The following is a 15,047-nucleotide window of genomic DNA, read 5'->3' on the forward strand; positions in this document are numbered from 1 at the left end:
CCCGTTTTAACTTTGGACGCATAGATTGACGAATCCAGCAACATAAAAACTAGTTTGATGTATTCAAAAGGTACTTAAATACAAAATACAGTACGTGGCGGGCAGCGGCCCCCTTATTTAAATACCTGTCGTTAAAATTAAATAATCACGATTAATTAGCAGTGGCGCTAGTGTGCACGTTGATGGGCTGTTTTTAGGGTTTCGTAATTCGTAGTCACCTAGAAACCCTTATAGTTTCGCCATGTCTGTCTGTCTGTCTGTCTGTCTGTCCAAGGCTTTGCTCCGTGATCGTTAGTGCTAGAAAGCTGCAATTTGGCATGGATACATAAATCATGCATTGCGACAGAACGGTAAAATAAGAAGTATTAACATTTTTTTTATTTAGGGTACCTCCCATACAAAAAGTTTTTTTATGTTTTTTTTTATATTTTGTCTCAATAGTGTGGGGTATCGTTGGGTAGGTCTTTCAAAACGAATAAGGGTCTCCTATAACCATTTTTGATATAGTTAATATTTTCCGGAATATGCGCTCCGAAAGAAAAAAAATGTGTCCCCCCCCTCTAACTTTTGAACCACGGGTCCAAAAAATATGAAAAAAAAAATCGTGAAACAAGAGCTTAATAAATACTTTCAATGAAAACTATAGCGAACATGATCGGTTTAGTCGTTTTTGAGTTATTGCAAAAAATCTTCTTTCTTACAAGGAAGGGTACCCAACTGGCCGGCTCCGATTTGATTAATTTTTATATATGTTATAGAGTAGTCTAAAATAACGGATACGTATTTTTTTAGCTGCCTATACTCAACTTCCTGGGAGGAATTGGCCTCCAAAGTACTGAAAAGTGACAAAACGCTCTAATTTCTGTAGAGAGTTTTGTTCAAGCAAATTGTTAGTTAATTACTGGTTTGAATATATGTTGGAGAACATGAAAAAATAATGGACACGTGTTTTGCTATTTCGGCTCAAATACATATTTTACAAAAAAAAACACACTTCAAAATTTCATACGTTTCAAAAAAATGTTGCGAAATAATGACGTCATCTGTTTCAGAGGACGATAATGGGCCCTCAATGTGAACAGGGTAAAATGTTCAGAATGGATCAAAATCTACAGGATATAGTAGTGACAGAAATAGAAAAGTAAGTTACCATAAAAAATTAAAAAAACCGGTCAAGTGCGATTCGGACTCGCGTTCAAAGGGTTCCGTACATTAACCAATATTTAACAAATGTCTTATAAAAACCCGTAGGGATCGGTTCATAAACTAAGTAATTAAGTCCAACTCACGCTTGACTGCACATTACTAATAGGTTATCCTGTCATCTATAGATAAATAACTATTTTGTGTATATTTTTCAACATTTTAGTTCTAGTTCAAATATACTTTATTCATGTAGGCCTAACAACACTAATGAAATGTACGCAAGTATTACATTTATATTATCTTAAGCTATTTATCAGAGCAAATAATTGATGTTAATATATTATTATTCCATAATAATATTGGATTATTACAGGCGTTCTACATGACATTAAAGCTCTCCAAGGGGCCTGTACGTGTTGGATCTATATCCCCACAAAAGCCTATCAAAAGACCGGGATTTATAGGCCCGTGAAATCCAAAATTGAATTATTATACAGATCAAATTTAATAGGTGCTAAGAATTTCACAAAAATATCGTCAAATATAAAAAAAATGTACTTATAAAAAATACTAGTCTGGAATGTTTCTAGAATAAAATCTCAATGTAAAAAAAAAACATAACAAAAGTGCATACATTGGAATATCCATTTCCTCATCATTAATCAAATATACGTAATAAATAATTAATTATCTCGAATCACAATTAATCCCACGTTGTTTTATCATTCATATAGTCTTGTGTGGCATAATAAGCTTTAGAAATAAGTTTACGCTTTACATAATTCTTAAATTTATTAAGTACCTAATTGATAATTCAGTAATATGGTTTGGAAGTTAATATAAAATCTTATACAATTAGTCAATTACCCATGAATGTTTATTTTATTTTATGGAGCCATGTGATGGGCACTGAGAGCTTATGTTTATTTCAGCTAGTATTAATATTATGAATGTCATAATTTTTCCTAAAATTAACAATATTTTTATGTAGGTAGAATATTCTCATACATGTTTTGACAGTGGACTGTCATTATGTCAATTTCCTTAAATTTATTTCTAAGTGAGTCTCTATGGTTCATTTTATATATTGCTCGAATAGCCCTCTTCTGCAGAACAAAAATCTAGACCTGCTAGCATGGGTTGAGATCTCGCGCGCGAGTCCATACTTGAAGTCGCGCTAGATGGAGTCGCGCGCGAGAACGCAACTCGTGCTAGCTAGCCAGGTGTGACTATAAGTAGTATTTTTCAAACTGGAAGGAAGATTTTGCGACATTAGCATTTTTAGGTTATAAATTGTTTAGGTTATAAGTTGTGGAAAGGAAAACCGAGGAAAAGGTGGATGGACTGTGTGAGAGATGATATGAAACGAACGCAAGTGAATGATGAGATGACGGGTGACAGAGAGGTGTGGAAGAGAAAGACATGCTGCGCCGACCCCAAGTGAATGGGAAAAGGGCAAGGGAATGATGAGGTTATAAATTGTAAGGAGATGGCACCTGTCAGCGTACCCTTCCAATTTGAAAAATACTATAGGGCCAATCTCTCAGTTTATTATTTAATTAATTAAAAAATACTTTAAATCAGTTATTAAAATATCTCTTACATTCTAGTATGAGAAAGGAGGCCGCTAATGGTACAGCTCTGGATAGAAACGGTGGGCTACTTCCTAAGGCGGAAGGCTATGGGCCGAGATTGGTAAGACATACACTTTTTTTTATCAACCTTGTTAGTTCTTCTTCTTCTTAGTCGGTACACTCTTGCCAGAGTGGTTGTGGTCATCATTGTGAATCTCGATGAGTGATGATCTTGCTAATACGGCGCCATTCGTCGCGGACTACAGCTTTCCGGGTACATTCGTAAACCGAGCACTTAGTTGCGGCCTGGATCTGGTATGTCCATCTCATTGGTGATCTACCACGTGGCCTGGTGCCTTCGACTTTTCCCTGCACTACAAGACGCTCTATGGAGTCATTACCACGACGAGAAACATGGCAGAATAAGGTCAGAATGCGTGACTCCACTGTGGTTGATAGGCGCTGTCTGATGCCGAATCCTTTTAGGTAATATGGAGTCATTTGTACGAAACTCTGTCCACGTTGTTGGTAAGTATATTTAGTTACACAAACGGGTCTACCGCGACAGTGGGGAGACACTTCTCACTTCGGTCGAACTCAGCTCCGTTCGGCTCAGCATTGCTCCGAGCAATTATTAAGCCCTGTACACAATGGGCCAGCGCCGGCCAGTCCAAGGGACGCAGCCATGCGGTAGAATGAGATAGCAATATCACATGCTCCCTCTAACGCATAAATGCGTCCCCCAGACTGGCCCACGCTGGCCCATTGGGTACAGGGGCCTTTAGGGTTGGCACCACTTGACTTTATTTTGCGTGCACGACCACAGATAAGATAATCACTTGAATTTTGACAACCCTACAAAGCCGAAAGGGATAGTGCCATATATTAGAAAGGGATAGCAAGATTCGACCCTGAACCGCTGCCAAACTTCGGGTTTGTAGGAAGTGTCCTTTCTGTACGGTAGTACTATTATTTATTCTGTGTCCGTGATATAATTTCATTGTTTTTAACTTTTTACCTTACATTTCTTAAATTTCAATTTCTTTGTCTACCCCGAACATTTTTATAATCTAATTTCGGGTAGTTTAGTGGTGTTTTATTAATATCTCCGTTGACATTTGCTGGGACGTCAGTCTTTCCGTGACCACAGCTGGTGCAACTCAGCTGAAACGTCGGAATTAAAGGTAAAAACAATGAAATGGAATTATATCGCGGTAGACCCGTTTGTGTAATTAAAAACTTGTTGGTAAACTCAAAAAGGCTTGTGTTGTGGATACTAAGCGACGTTATTACCGTAAACCGTACTTTGATCAATTTGAGAGTCTGACATCATTTTTGGACGATCCAAATATATGTGAAATTAAAATATAAATAATATTTATATTTTAATTATTGTTTTTGGATATTTATTAAATATTGTTTTTAGGGTTCCGTACCCAAAGGGTAAAAAAGGGTATTACTAAGACCACTGTCCGTCTGTCCGTCTGTCCGTCTCTCCGTCTGTCTGTCACCAGGCTGTATCTCATGAACGGTGATGATGTATTTCTGTTGCCGCTATAAAAACAAATACTAAAAAGTACGGAACCTTTGGTGGGCGAGTCCGACTCGCAAAATATTAAAAAATATAGAAAAAAAACCACGGTGAAACCACTTCTTTTTATTAAATACCTTTATGTAGAATGACCGTGTTTGTAAAAAAAAGCACTGGTGGCCTAGCGGTAAGAGCGTGCGACTTTCAATCCGGAGGTCGCGGGTTCAAACCCCGGCTCGTACCAATGAGTTTTTCGGAACTTATGTACCTACCTACTTACGCAATATCATTTGTTATTTACCCCCCTACCCTCTGGGTTGAAAGGTCAGAGGGCAATCGCTTTCGTAAAAACTAGTGCCTAGATCAATTCTTGGGATTAGATGTCAAGCGGACACCAGGCTCCCATAAGCCGTGGCAAAATGAGAAGTGGAAGAAGAGAAGACCTCGTTTGTATCATCAGCGACAAGCCAGTGAGCTTACCAATGGGACTACAATACATAGCGGGACTACTTTGAAAAAATCTTGTATCTCACACAGCTACTCAAATTTCAAACGCAGTAAAGCCTGACTCACGTTAGACCGGGCCATGTTCGGGCCGGAGCTTCCGGCGCTTACTTTTCTATGACATGACAGGCGATCACTTGACGCTTTCCATAGAAAACGATGCGCCGGACGCCGGCCCGGTCTAACGTGAGTCATCCTTTACGCAGCGTACTACGTACGCGAACAACACGCGAATGCGAAACGAAGCGATGCGGCACGGGGTGAATCAATGATTTGGTACCTATAGAAGTGTCCTAGTGGGCGATCTCGTTGCGAACGCGAACGCCTTGGGCCCGCCGCGCCGCGCCGCGCCCGCGCCTCGTCGCTTTCGCGAGTTGTTCGCTTACGTAAGACGCAGCGGAACTCTGTATGCGTGCCATACTTAGATACCATATTTTTCTTTTGATTGACAGAACAAGATACGAATTTTTTTCCAAAGTAATGCCGAGAGGTTGATCCGTGTAAAATTGTCCTATAATATTCATTCAATTACCTACGTCTATTTCAATTTATGATGGTTGTTTCAGTAGCTTTGGGACCACGACTTAGCATTTTTTGCACAGATTTGGGCGAACCAGTGCCAACATAATCTTGATTTCTGCAGATCTACTAGTGAGTACCATAAAACTATCCAACAATCCAAAATCACAACGCTAACGCTAGACCCGGGCCCGGACCGAGGCGTCCGACATGTTATTTTCTATGACGTCTGATCGGTGATCACGTAATGCTTTTCATAGAAAACGAATCGCCGGAAGGTCCTGCCCGGTCTAGCGTGAGTCATCCTTTAACTTTAATTTCTTCGTTTAAGTTTGACTGTTACTTGATAGATGTAGTTCTACAGAAATATATTTTCATAAGTAGATGAAAAAAACGGCTAAGCTAAAGGATGACTCACAATAGGCCGGGTCGTGTCCGGGCCGGAGCTTCCGGCGCATCGTTTTCTATGAAAGCATCACATGATCGCCTGTTATGTCATAGAAAAGTAAGCGCCGGAAGCTTCGGCCCGGACACGGCCCGGTCTGACGTGAGTCATCCTTAAAGCAGTCCCACACAAAGTGTGGGACTACGAAATAGGACTATTTGCACAGTTGGGCGAACCAAAGCTGACATATTCTCGATTTCTGCAGAGCCACTAGCAGGCGTACGGCGCCCGCACCTTCCCCGCCACCCTTAGTCGTCCTACCCCGTCGCCCCCGTACCGCGCAGGCGAGGCCTCATTTAAGTGGTCGGTCTATAGCGGTCCCGGTGTACGTTGTCAGCCATCTTGGATTCAAAAATAGCCATTAATTTCGAAAACCTAGAAAACGATAGTCATAATTGGCCATAACAACTTTTACGAAATAGTACCTATGTCGCAGGCAAATTGTAAGAATCTGCCGTTTACAAACGGCGTCGTCAATATACAAACGGTTTCACGTTTGTAAATTGCCGAAGGCAAATTGCTAGTGGGCTCAACGTAGGTTGTCTGAGGGTGACCATGGTTTGGTGTTTTTTACCACACTACCATCCCCACGCGCGTTTTAACCGTGGTTAATTAAAAAACTAAGACCAAAATGCCGTGGCAAATTACAAACGGCGCCTTTAATGTCATAAGGTATTTTACAAAATGCGGACCGTTTACAATTTGCCTTCGGCATTTTAAACGGCGAATTCTTACAGAATGCCTGCGACACCTACATGTCCGCTATCTTTAATTTCTAAAATGGTAATAATTTTCAAAATCCGCACCCCCGAGGTTCTAGAAAACGAATTACATATGTCACCTTTAATTTCTAATATCAGATCTGTATGATTTTAGGCAATGGCTTAGCTTAGTTAGAGCATTTAGTAAACCGGAGTCGCCTTTAAGAGCTTACCCCTCTGCCGAAAACCTAGCACAGTTTTTAGGGTTCCGTACCTCAAAAGGAAAAAAACGGAGCCCTTGAGTATAGGATCACTCATGCGTCTGTCTGTCTGTCCGACCATTCCCCCCCCCCCCCCCCTTTATCTCCGAAACTACTGGGTCTAAAATTTTGAATAAAATACACGAAATAGTTCTTTACCTATAGATGACAGGAAAATCTATTAGAAATATGCAGTCAAGCGTGAGTCGTACTTAATTACTTAGTTTTTGATCCGATCCCGAAATGACTTAGATACCAAACCTTAAAAAAACCGAATTAAGACCCTCCTTTTTTGGTTTTGCTTTATTTTTATTGTTTTTGTATTTTTTTTTACTTTTTAGTGGTAGTTGTTTTTTATTTCAACTTTTTAGTATCTTTTTTTATTTACTTTATTTTATTTTTTACTTTTTATGTCATCGGTACTTCATTTATTTTAGATTTTGGGCTAAAATATTAGTTTGTTTATAGTTAGGCTCTCTATTTAGTTTTGGGCTAGTAGGTAGGTAATAGTGTTGGCGATGGCCAACCTCGATGATATTCGCAATTTTTTTTAGTTTTTAAATACATTTCATACACGTTCCACATAAAAAAATATTGTTAAAAATCGGCCATGTGCGAGACGGACTCGCGTTTCTAGGGTTCCGTACATAAGTCCTTTGCATTTGTAATAGGTTTTCCTGTCTATTTTAAGAACTATTTTGTGTATTTTTTTCAAAATTTTAGACCCAGTAGTTTCGGAGAGAAAGGGGCGGGAATGGTCATTTTTTGGCTATTTTCTTAAATAACTTCGAACCTATGTATTTAAAAATTATAAAAAAACATGTCCATCTTTGGGTCACTAATTTACATAATGTGTACCAAATTTCAACTTAATTGGTCCAGTAGTTTCCGAGTTCCGACCAAATAGCCTGTGACAGACGGACAGACAGAGACGCACGAGTGATCCTATAAGGGTTCCGTTTTTTCCTTTTGAGGTACGGAACCCTAAAAATTGGGTAATGTACTGAATACGGAACCCTTGGAACGCGAGTCCGACTAGCACTTGACCGGTTTTTTATTTACAGGGAACTTTTCAAATCCGGAACAGTTCGTCGGGATTGATACATTCTCAAATCCAGAATGGCTGTCTACTAATACTTCGAGACCAGGTGAGAAACAAAAACACTATAATCGGCAAATTTTTTATTTTTGGTACAAGCTTTTATCGCCGACTGTACTTTTTTTTCCACAGGCAAATAATACTCATCGAGACAATTCTAAGAACCCCAACCACAATTAGGTTTCGTTGTTTTATCACAGAGTTTCTATGGCCACCTCCGGTCTCCATCATCAGATCAGCTCGATGATACCATAATATTGCATTGTCATCTGACTTACATATGTATACAAAATTTCAGCTCAATCAGAAACCGGGAAGTGGATCAAATTTAACTTGCAAGATTTGTTCAAGACAACGGTCAGGTGAAAGTAAATAAAAGCTTGTAAAAAGCTTGTAAAAAGAATATGATCTATCGAGCACACATTAAACTGATTTCATTAAGATTAACTGCTATTACAATATCAACTAATGTACGTTCGTTCGTACGTAACGTACAAACAGTAAACTTTACTGCTTGGTTCGATAGGCTCATATGGAACTGTTTAAAGCATTAAACGTTAGTGCAATTTCAATTTTTTTAAACGATTTCTTTTCTCCGTGAACCCCGTTGTCGATTTTGCTGTTCATTGAAAATTAGGGTTGGCAAAAATACGGAAATTTTGCCTTATTAGCTTTAAATCTTTAAATCCTCAATTAGCTTTAAGTCCACTTTTTATACATTTCATAGGATTAAGAGAAAATACCAGCTGAGCCCCTTCTCAGAATTGAGAATTTTGGTTAAATACCTCCTTTGTATTTTTCTTATGTTAAGTACTTATTTTTGAATCCCTGAAACACACTACAGGGATATTTTACAACCTATGTATATATATATATATATATTTCGAGGATCTCGGAAACGGCTCTAACGATTTCGATGAAATTTACTATATGAGGGTTTTGGGGGGCGAAAAACGATCTGGCTAGGTTGGGTCCATATTGGGTTGCATACAATTTTAAGTCATATCTTTGTTGCGCATAACAACTTGTGTCATAATCATCATTGCGCATACAAATGAAAAGTCATATTATATTGTGTCATACATTTTTAGCCATAATATTTGATGACATACTCAGCAGTTGTCATATATTTTTTGTGGATATAGGTTTTAATTATAATGAATCAGATGTCATAGCAGCTTAAATATATTTATCGATCTTATAATGTTTTTATGTATAACGTTTTGTAGCATAATAATTTTCAACCATAATGGTTTAAGGCATACTTAGTTATTGATAGCCCTAATCTCCGTCCAAAAACAATTCGACGGAGCCCCGCTCACGTGGGGCTCCTATTTCTGCGTAGTTTGCCCTTCGGGCATCTAAAGAAACCTAACGAACCTAACCTACCTACTATTTGAATAAATCTCATATCTATGATTAATTTCTTTTATAAAACCGTTTCTCCTAGGGAGGAGGAGGGGGCTCCTCTCCTTGGATCTCCTCTTTTATACGGTCGTTCTGTGGTTATGATTATGACTAAAGTAATATTTGCTTCATAGGTGGGTCACAACCATAGGTACCTACATATTTATTATTCATGCTCTGTAACATTTATGAAAAAAACATTATGACCACTACAAATACAACTTATTTTTTTATGTCTATATGAATACTATGCACTGCAATACTTCGAACGAAAAACAATTATGGATATCAAGCAGAAGACTTTAAATGTTATGCGAATTAAATTAATGACTATAAAAAATATGTCATAACTCATTTATGACAAAAATTCAGTTATGCTCAGGAATAATTCTGACTAAAGATTTTTATGACTTACAATTTTATGAATAAAGTGCTATGACAAATAAAAATATGACAAAAGTTGTTATGCGACCAGAGGGAGTCCCGGCTAGGTTTTATCTCTGGGAACACGCGCATTTATGAGTTTTAATATGTTTTCCGAGCAAATCTCGGTCTCCCAAATACTGGGTAATTAAGTAAGATCTATTTTTTTTCTAAAATACATCCATGGACTGATGAGATCTCTAAGTAAATACCGCGCTCCGACTCGCACTTGGCCGGTTTTTTTCTATTAAATATTATCTTTTCGATGAAATTATCTAATCTTTTTTTCAGAAATTGTGTCGAGCTGTTTGACGGAAGAAAAAGTGACTGCTGCAATTAAATCAATAATGAATTTATTAAAAGAAGTGGGTAGGTTAAATACCACAAGTGATATGATTGTCCATTATAACGGAAGGTAGGTATCTATTCCATAATTAAGAAAGGTCTAAAGGCCTGTGCACATCGGCTGCGTGTGCGTGACGGGCACGTGTGCGTGCGGCATTGTAGTATACAGATCCTTATGAGATCCGCACACCGCTTGCGTGACGTGTGCGGCTCGAACATTTAAGCGCACGCTCACGTGCACGTCACGCACACGCAAGCCGGTGTGCACAGGCCTTAAGGGCGTCCGCTAGCTGGCGCGGGTGCGAGGTGCGGCGCGGTTCGCGTGCGCACTAGGGATTGCAGAACCGGTACTGCTTAAAAGAACCGGGATTTTCGGTACCAGGCAAAAATGGAACCGGGATTTCCCGGTATTTTCGGTATTTTCGGGACTGTCTTAAAAGATCAGCTTTTTATCTAAATCTTCAGTAAAAAAAAGCGTAAAACGACCATGAATCTTTCTCTAAACATGATATTTAATTTTTTACGACGTGCCACACAATCATTGCCCACATTAACTCTCGTACTTAGTATACAAATAACTAATAATAATACGTATAAAATTATTTATTGTACAAACACTTGCCCTTAAAGTTTCAAATTACGCAATTTTATATTGTCGGCATTATCAAACCCATTGAATATTTTGGGTTTGATTTTAATATGTGAACAGCCATAAAAGTATTAGCATTATCAGCCTTAAATTGATATTTTATCAAAGTATGTTTCTTTTAAAAACATGATATTTCATGCTAAGTAACAGAAAACAGTCAAAAATTGTAATGGCAATGTTAGTCCCGAAAATCCCGAAAGTACCGGGATTTATACACCGTGTTTTTATTGAATTCCGTTAACTTCGGGGTATAGTTAAGTACGTTTATAAGAACTAAATGGCATAGTTAATTAAAAAAAATAAAATTTGTTTTCTTTTTTGTTTTTTTTTTTGTTTAAAAAGTAATTAAATGTAGCATATAGCGTTGTTGTAACACGGGCATTACATTTAACTCAACCAAACAATTGAAATCTGTGACATATCAATGTCATTTCGTACATCAATCGACCGAGATTGTACTTAAGTTTAGTAGCAAATGTATGAACTCATTCTAAACACTAATCAATATGTAAGCCGGCCCTAAGGCAAGTGTACACGCTTGTAGAGGCCTTATAGGAAAAAAAATAAATTATGGATTATCTCCGAAATGGACTTAATTAGAACATCGGTGTCTTTGAGAAAGTTACTTGATTTAAGCTCAGGAATGCACCCTTGAAATTAACGGAAATCAAAAAAAACACGGTGTATATTGAAATCCCGGTTCTTTGCTTGGCTCAAAATCCCGGGAATTCGCGGTACTTTCGGTTCCGTTATTTCCCGGGAGCAAACCCGGAATTACATTACGAAATTAAAGGCATGAAATTGATTTTGTGACATTAGTTTTATCAACAGTTTCACGTGTAATATTTGCGTAATGCATGTGTTGCAGGCAAATTGTAAGAATCCGCCGTTTACAAACGGCGTCGTCAATTTACAAACGGCTTCACGTTTGTAAATTGCCGAAGGCAAATTGTTAGTGCGCTCAATAGTGTGACGTATACGTGATGGTTCCTGAGGGTGACCATGGTTTGGTGTTTTATAAATTTATACTAATTTTATACCACACCACCATCCTCACGCGCATTTTATTTTATTTATTTATTTATTTAGAAATTTAATTCAGGCAACAAGGCCCATATTATAAATACCTTACAGACTAACATACATATGTATTTTATAAACCTAAAACTAAACACTATTTAGTCGACAAAACGGCGTGGCTCCGTTACATCGGCTGCTCTTGTGTCGGATTCGGCAGTTTGCCCCAGAACCTCCGAAACACGACACCTTTCGGCCAGAAGCCGGCGCACTCGATGGTCCCCTGCAGCGGTCGTGGCACCGCTTAACCGTTTATTTTAACCGTGATCCCACTGCTTTGAACTACATTTTTTTTATCCGTTGTCTCACCGTTCTAAAGAGTGTTCGCCAGTGGGTCTACGGGTAATTTATTTTGACCATGGTCCCACCGCACTAAGTGTTTCTTTTCCAAAAACATTTCCTTCAAAACTTAACTAGACGGGCGGGACGGTTTGCCCTTCGGGCATCTGAAGCTACCTAACGAACCTAACTTAGCTGCCTACCTACGTTTTTTTCCCCAAAGGGTAATTAATGTTTTCACGGACGTCACACTAAATCAATGGGGCTCCGTCTACATAGTTACTCGTATGTTGTGACCGAAATGTTTTTTGAAAAGAAACAGTACTGTGGGACCATCCAAGAACTCCAGATTTGATGGACACCCCAGCGTTTTTCATAGTTTTGATGTGCAGCGCCACGCGTGGTAAATTAAAGAACTAATTCGACCAAAATGCCGCGGCAAATTACAATCGGCGCTGTTAATGTCATAAGATATTTTACATAATGCGGACCGTTTACAATTTGCCTTCGGCATTTTACAAATGGCGTCGTCATTTTACAAACGTGAAGCCGTTTGTAAATTGACCACTTGGATTCCTACAAAACGCCTGCGACACATGCATTAATTTTATCAGAGCAAATCAATTTCGTGCCCTATTTTGAATGAAGTGAAATTAGTGTCATGCAACTAGTTTCGTAGTGTAAATGCGACATGAAATCTTAGTGTCGCGAAAGTGTCTGCGCGCTGTGCGGACTTGTAGCTTCGATACTGATGGGGCCATGGTCACTGCGCTGCGATACTGTGAATTTCACGACACTAATTATTTTACGAAATTACTTTCGCATAGGTATATCGAACCTACTTTCAATTCGTGAAACTGATTTCAACATGCATGACACTAATTTCGTAGTGAAAATCCCTCTCTACTAGTAGCATCCGTGCCAGCTACTAGCGGACAAGCTTTTTTAGGGTTCCGTACTCCTCTGTCCGTCTGTCTGCCTGTCACCAGGCTGTATCTCATAAACCGTGATAGCTGGTCAGTTGAAATTTTCACAGATGATGTATTTCTGTTGCCGCTACAATAACAAACACTAAAAACAGAATAAAATAAATATGTAACTGGGGCTCCCACACAACAAACGTAATTTTTAGCCGTTTTTTGCGTAATGGCACGGAACCATTCGTGCGCGAGTTCGACTCGCACTTAGCCCGTTTTTTAACAGTTCTGTTACTGTATGACTTAACGGCCAAAAAGGATACGTCTTCTGAACTTCTGAGCGATCTTCAAGCATCAATATAAGATCAAAACTGTGACACGTTGTCAAATCTGAAACGAACTCTATATCTCGACATATAGACATAATTACAACAATTACAAAACTCAAATCGGGGAGTTGGCAGACCCCGCCGGCGATGGCGGGATGAACTAGACTCCTTTTTGAAGGAGTGGCCAGACACAGGATCGGAAAGAGATTTGTGGAGAAATTGGGGGGAGGCCTTTGCCCAGCAGTGGGACACGTAAGGCTCCAAATAATAATAATACAATTATCTACGCTCAGAGATCGTTATGGCCATTATTGGTACAGTCGACTACAAAGAGATGTATCCACTTTTTCACCTTACTGCATTGTAATAAAGTGAAAAAATTGATACATCTCTTTGTAGTCGACTGTACATTCATAGTCTACCAATAGTCTAGTCATAGTCTACTGGTACGTACTACTTTAACCTCGTAAGTTCCCGCGTAACAAGCTAACAAGTACAAATTAAATTCGAGTTTTGAACTGTTATAGAAATAAAAGTAAGTTCTCAAATTTATCATCATTCATTTAAGAGTAAAGGATGACTCACGTTAGACCGGGCGTGCTGTCCGGGCCGGAGCTTCCGGGGCATCGTTTTCTATGGAAAGCATCACGTGATCGCCTGTCATGTCATAGAAAAGTAAGCGCCGGAAACTCCGGCCCGGACACGGCCCGGTCTAACGTGAGTCATCCTTTATATATTCTCTAGTCGGTGGAGTATCTTCCAGCTTTCCCTATCTTGCGTGAGCTCTTTGACTTTTTGATACGAGACGACCCCTACTTTTTCTTCCACTTGCCCCAAAAAGCTGCGTCTGGTGTGTCGTTCCAAATTCAAAAGCACAATAATTGCCCCGGTTCTTACGAGTTTAAGATATGCATTGTATAATCGATATTATGTGCAACTTTTTCCACAAAAGCGTGTATAAATTTCCATCTTCTTTTAGGAGAAATGCCTATTTGAATATGCTGTACCAAAATGTTACGCACATAGGCTGCGCAATGTCTCATTATTTTGGATACAAACAGTTAACAGACCCGCTGCTCCCGCGAAAACACGATGTATTTGTAAGTTATATTTACTAAGTAAATACTAAAATATACTTATATACTTAAAAAATATACTTGTTATATGTATAACAAGCATAAGGGCTGATTTAGTCGGCGCGCGAACTCGCATGCGATTTTAGTAACATTGCGGACTGTTGGTTACGTCCAATTTAACCAACCGACCAAAACCCGCAATATAATGAAACTCGCATGCGAGTACCTGCATTGTCTAAATGAGCCCTAAATGTCTGCGAACGATGCTATTAAGCTTAAGCTTAGAATAAATTTCAAAGTGGAAAAATTACTGTCTTGGGTGAGACTTGAACTCACTGCCTCTGGATCGATACTCCAGCGCCCTGCCAACTGAGCCACCAAGACCTCGTTCATAGCCAGCAAATCGTTCTACCATATGCATCTAGGGGACCCTAGCGACATCTACCGTAAGAGCGTTACACTTCTTAAATAGCTACCGGAGTTCCTAGTCATATTGGAAAATCACCAGTTACCAACCCCATTCATAAACGTTTACTAAAGTTGACAAGCCGATAATAATAGTTTGTCCCTTTCCGACGTATTGGTATGATGGAAAGGGACAAACGATTATTATCGGCTTGTCAACTTTAGTAAATGTTTATAAATAAGTGGGTTAATTTTTAATCCAAGTCTCACCCAATTAAGACAGTAATTTTTCCACTTTAAAATTTATTATAGGCCAGTAAAATTAGATTTTTTCAGGAATTAATTCCCAGCAAGCTGGAAA

General features: G+C 38.9%; 1 protein-coding gene across 1 annotated transcript in view; it reads left to right on the plus strand.

Moving 5' to 3' along the window:
• Positions 1–15,047, plus strand: part of LOC134801016 (uncharacterized) — a 35,380-nt gene that overhangs the window by 7,576 nt on the left and 12,757 nt on the right. The window contains exons 3-8 of the mRNA XM_063773516.1: positions 1,053–1,141; positions 2,757–2,841; positions 5,325–5,406; positions 7,745–7,828; positions 9,901–10,024; positions 14,185–14,305. Coding sequence (XP_063629586.1) covers positions 1,053–1,141; positions 2,757–2,841; positions 5,325–5,406; positions 7,745–7,828; positions 9,901–10,024; positions 14,185–14,305 — 585 coding nt within the window. The remainder of the gene's footprint in view (positions 1–1,052; positions 1,142–2,756; positions 2,842–5,324; positions 5,407–7,744; positions 7,829–9,900; positions 10,025–14,184; positions 14,306–15,047) is intronic.

Source organism: Cydia splendana, chromosome 21 (genome assembly GCF_910591565.1).
Source record: "Cydia splendana chromosome 21, ilCydSple1.2, whole genome shotgun sequence".
NCBI lineage: Eukaryota > Metazoa > Arthropoda > Insecta > Lepidoptera > Tortricidae > Cydia > Cydia splendana.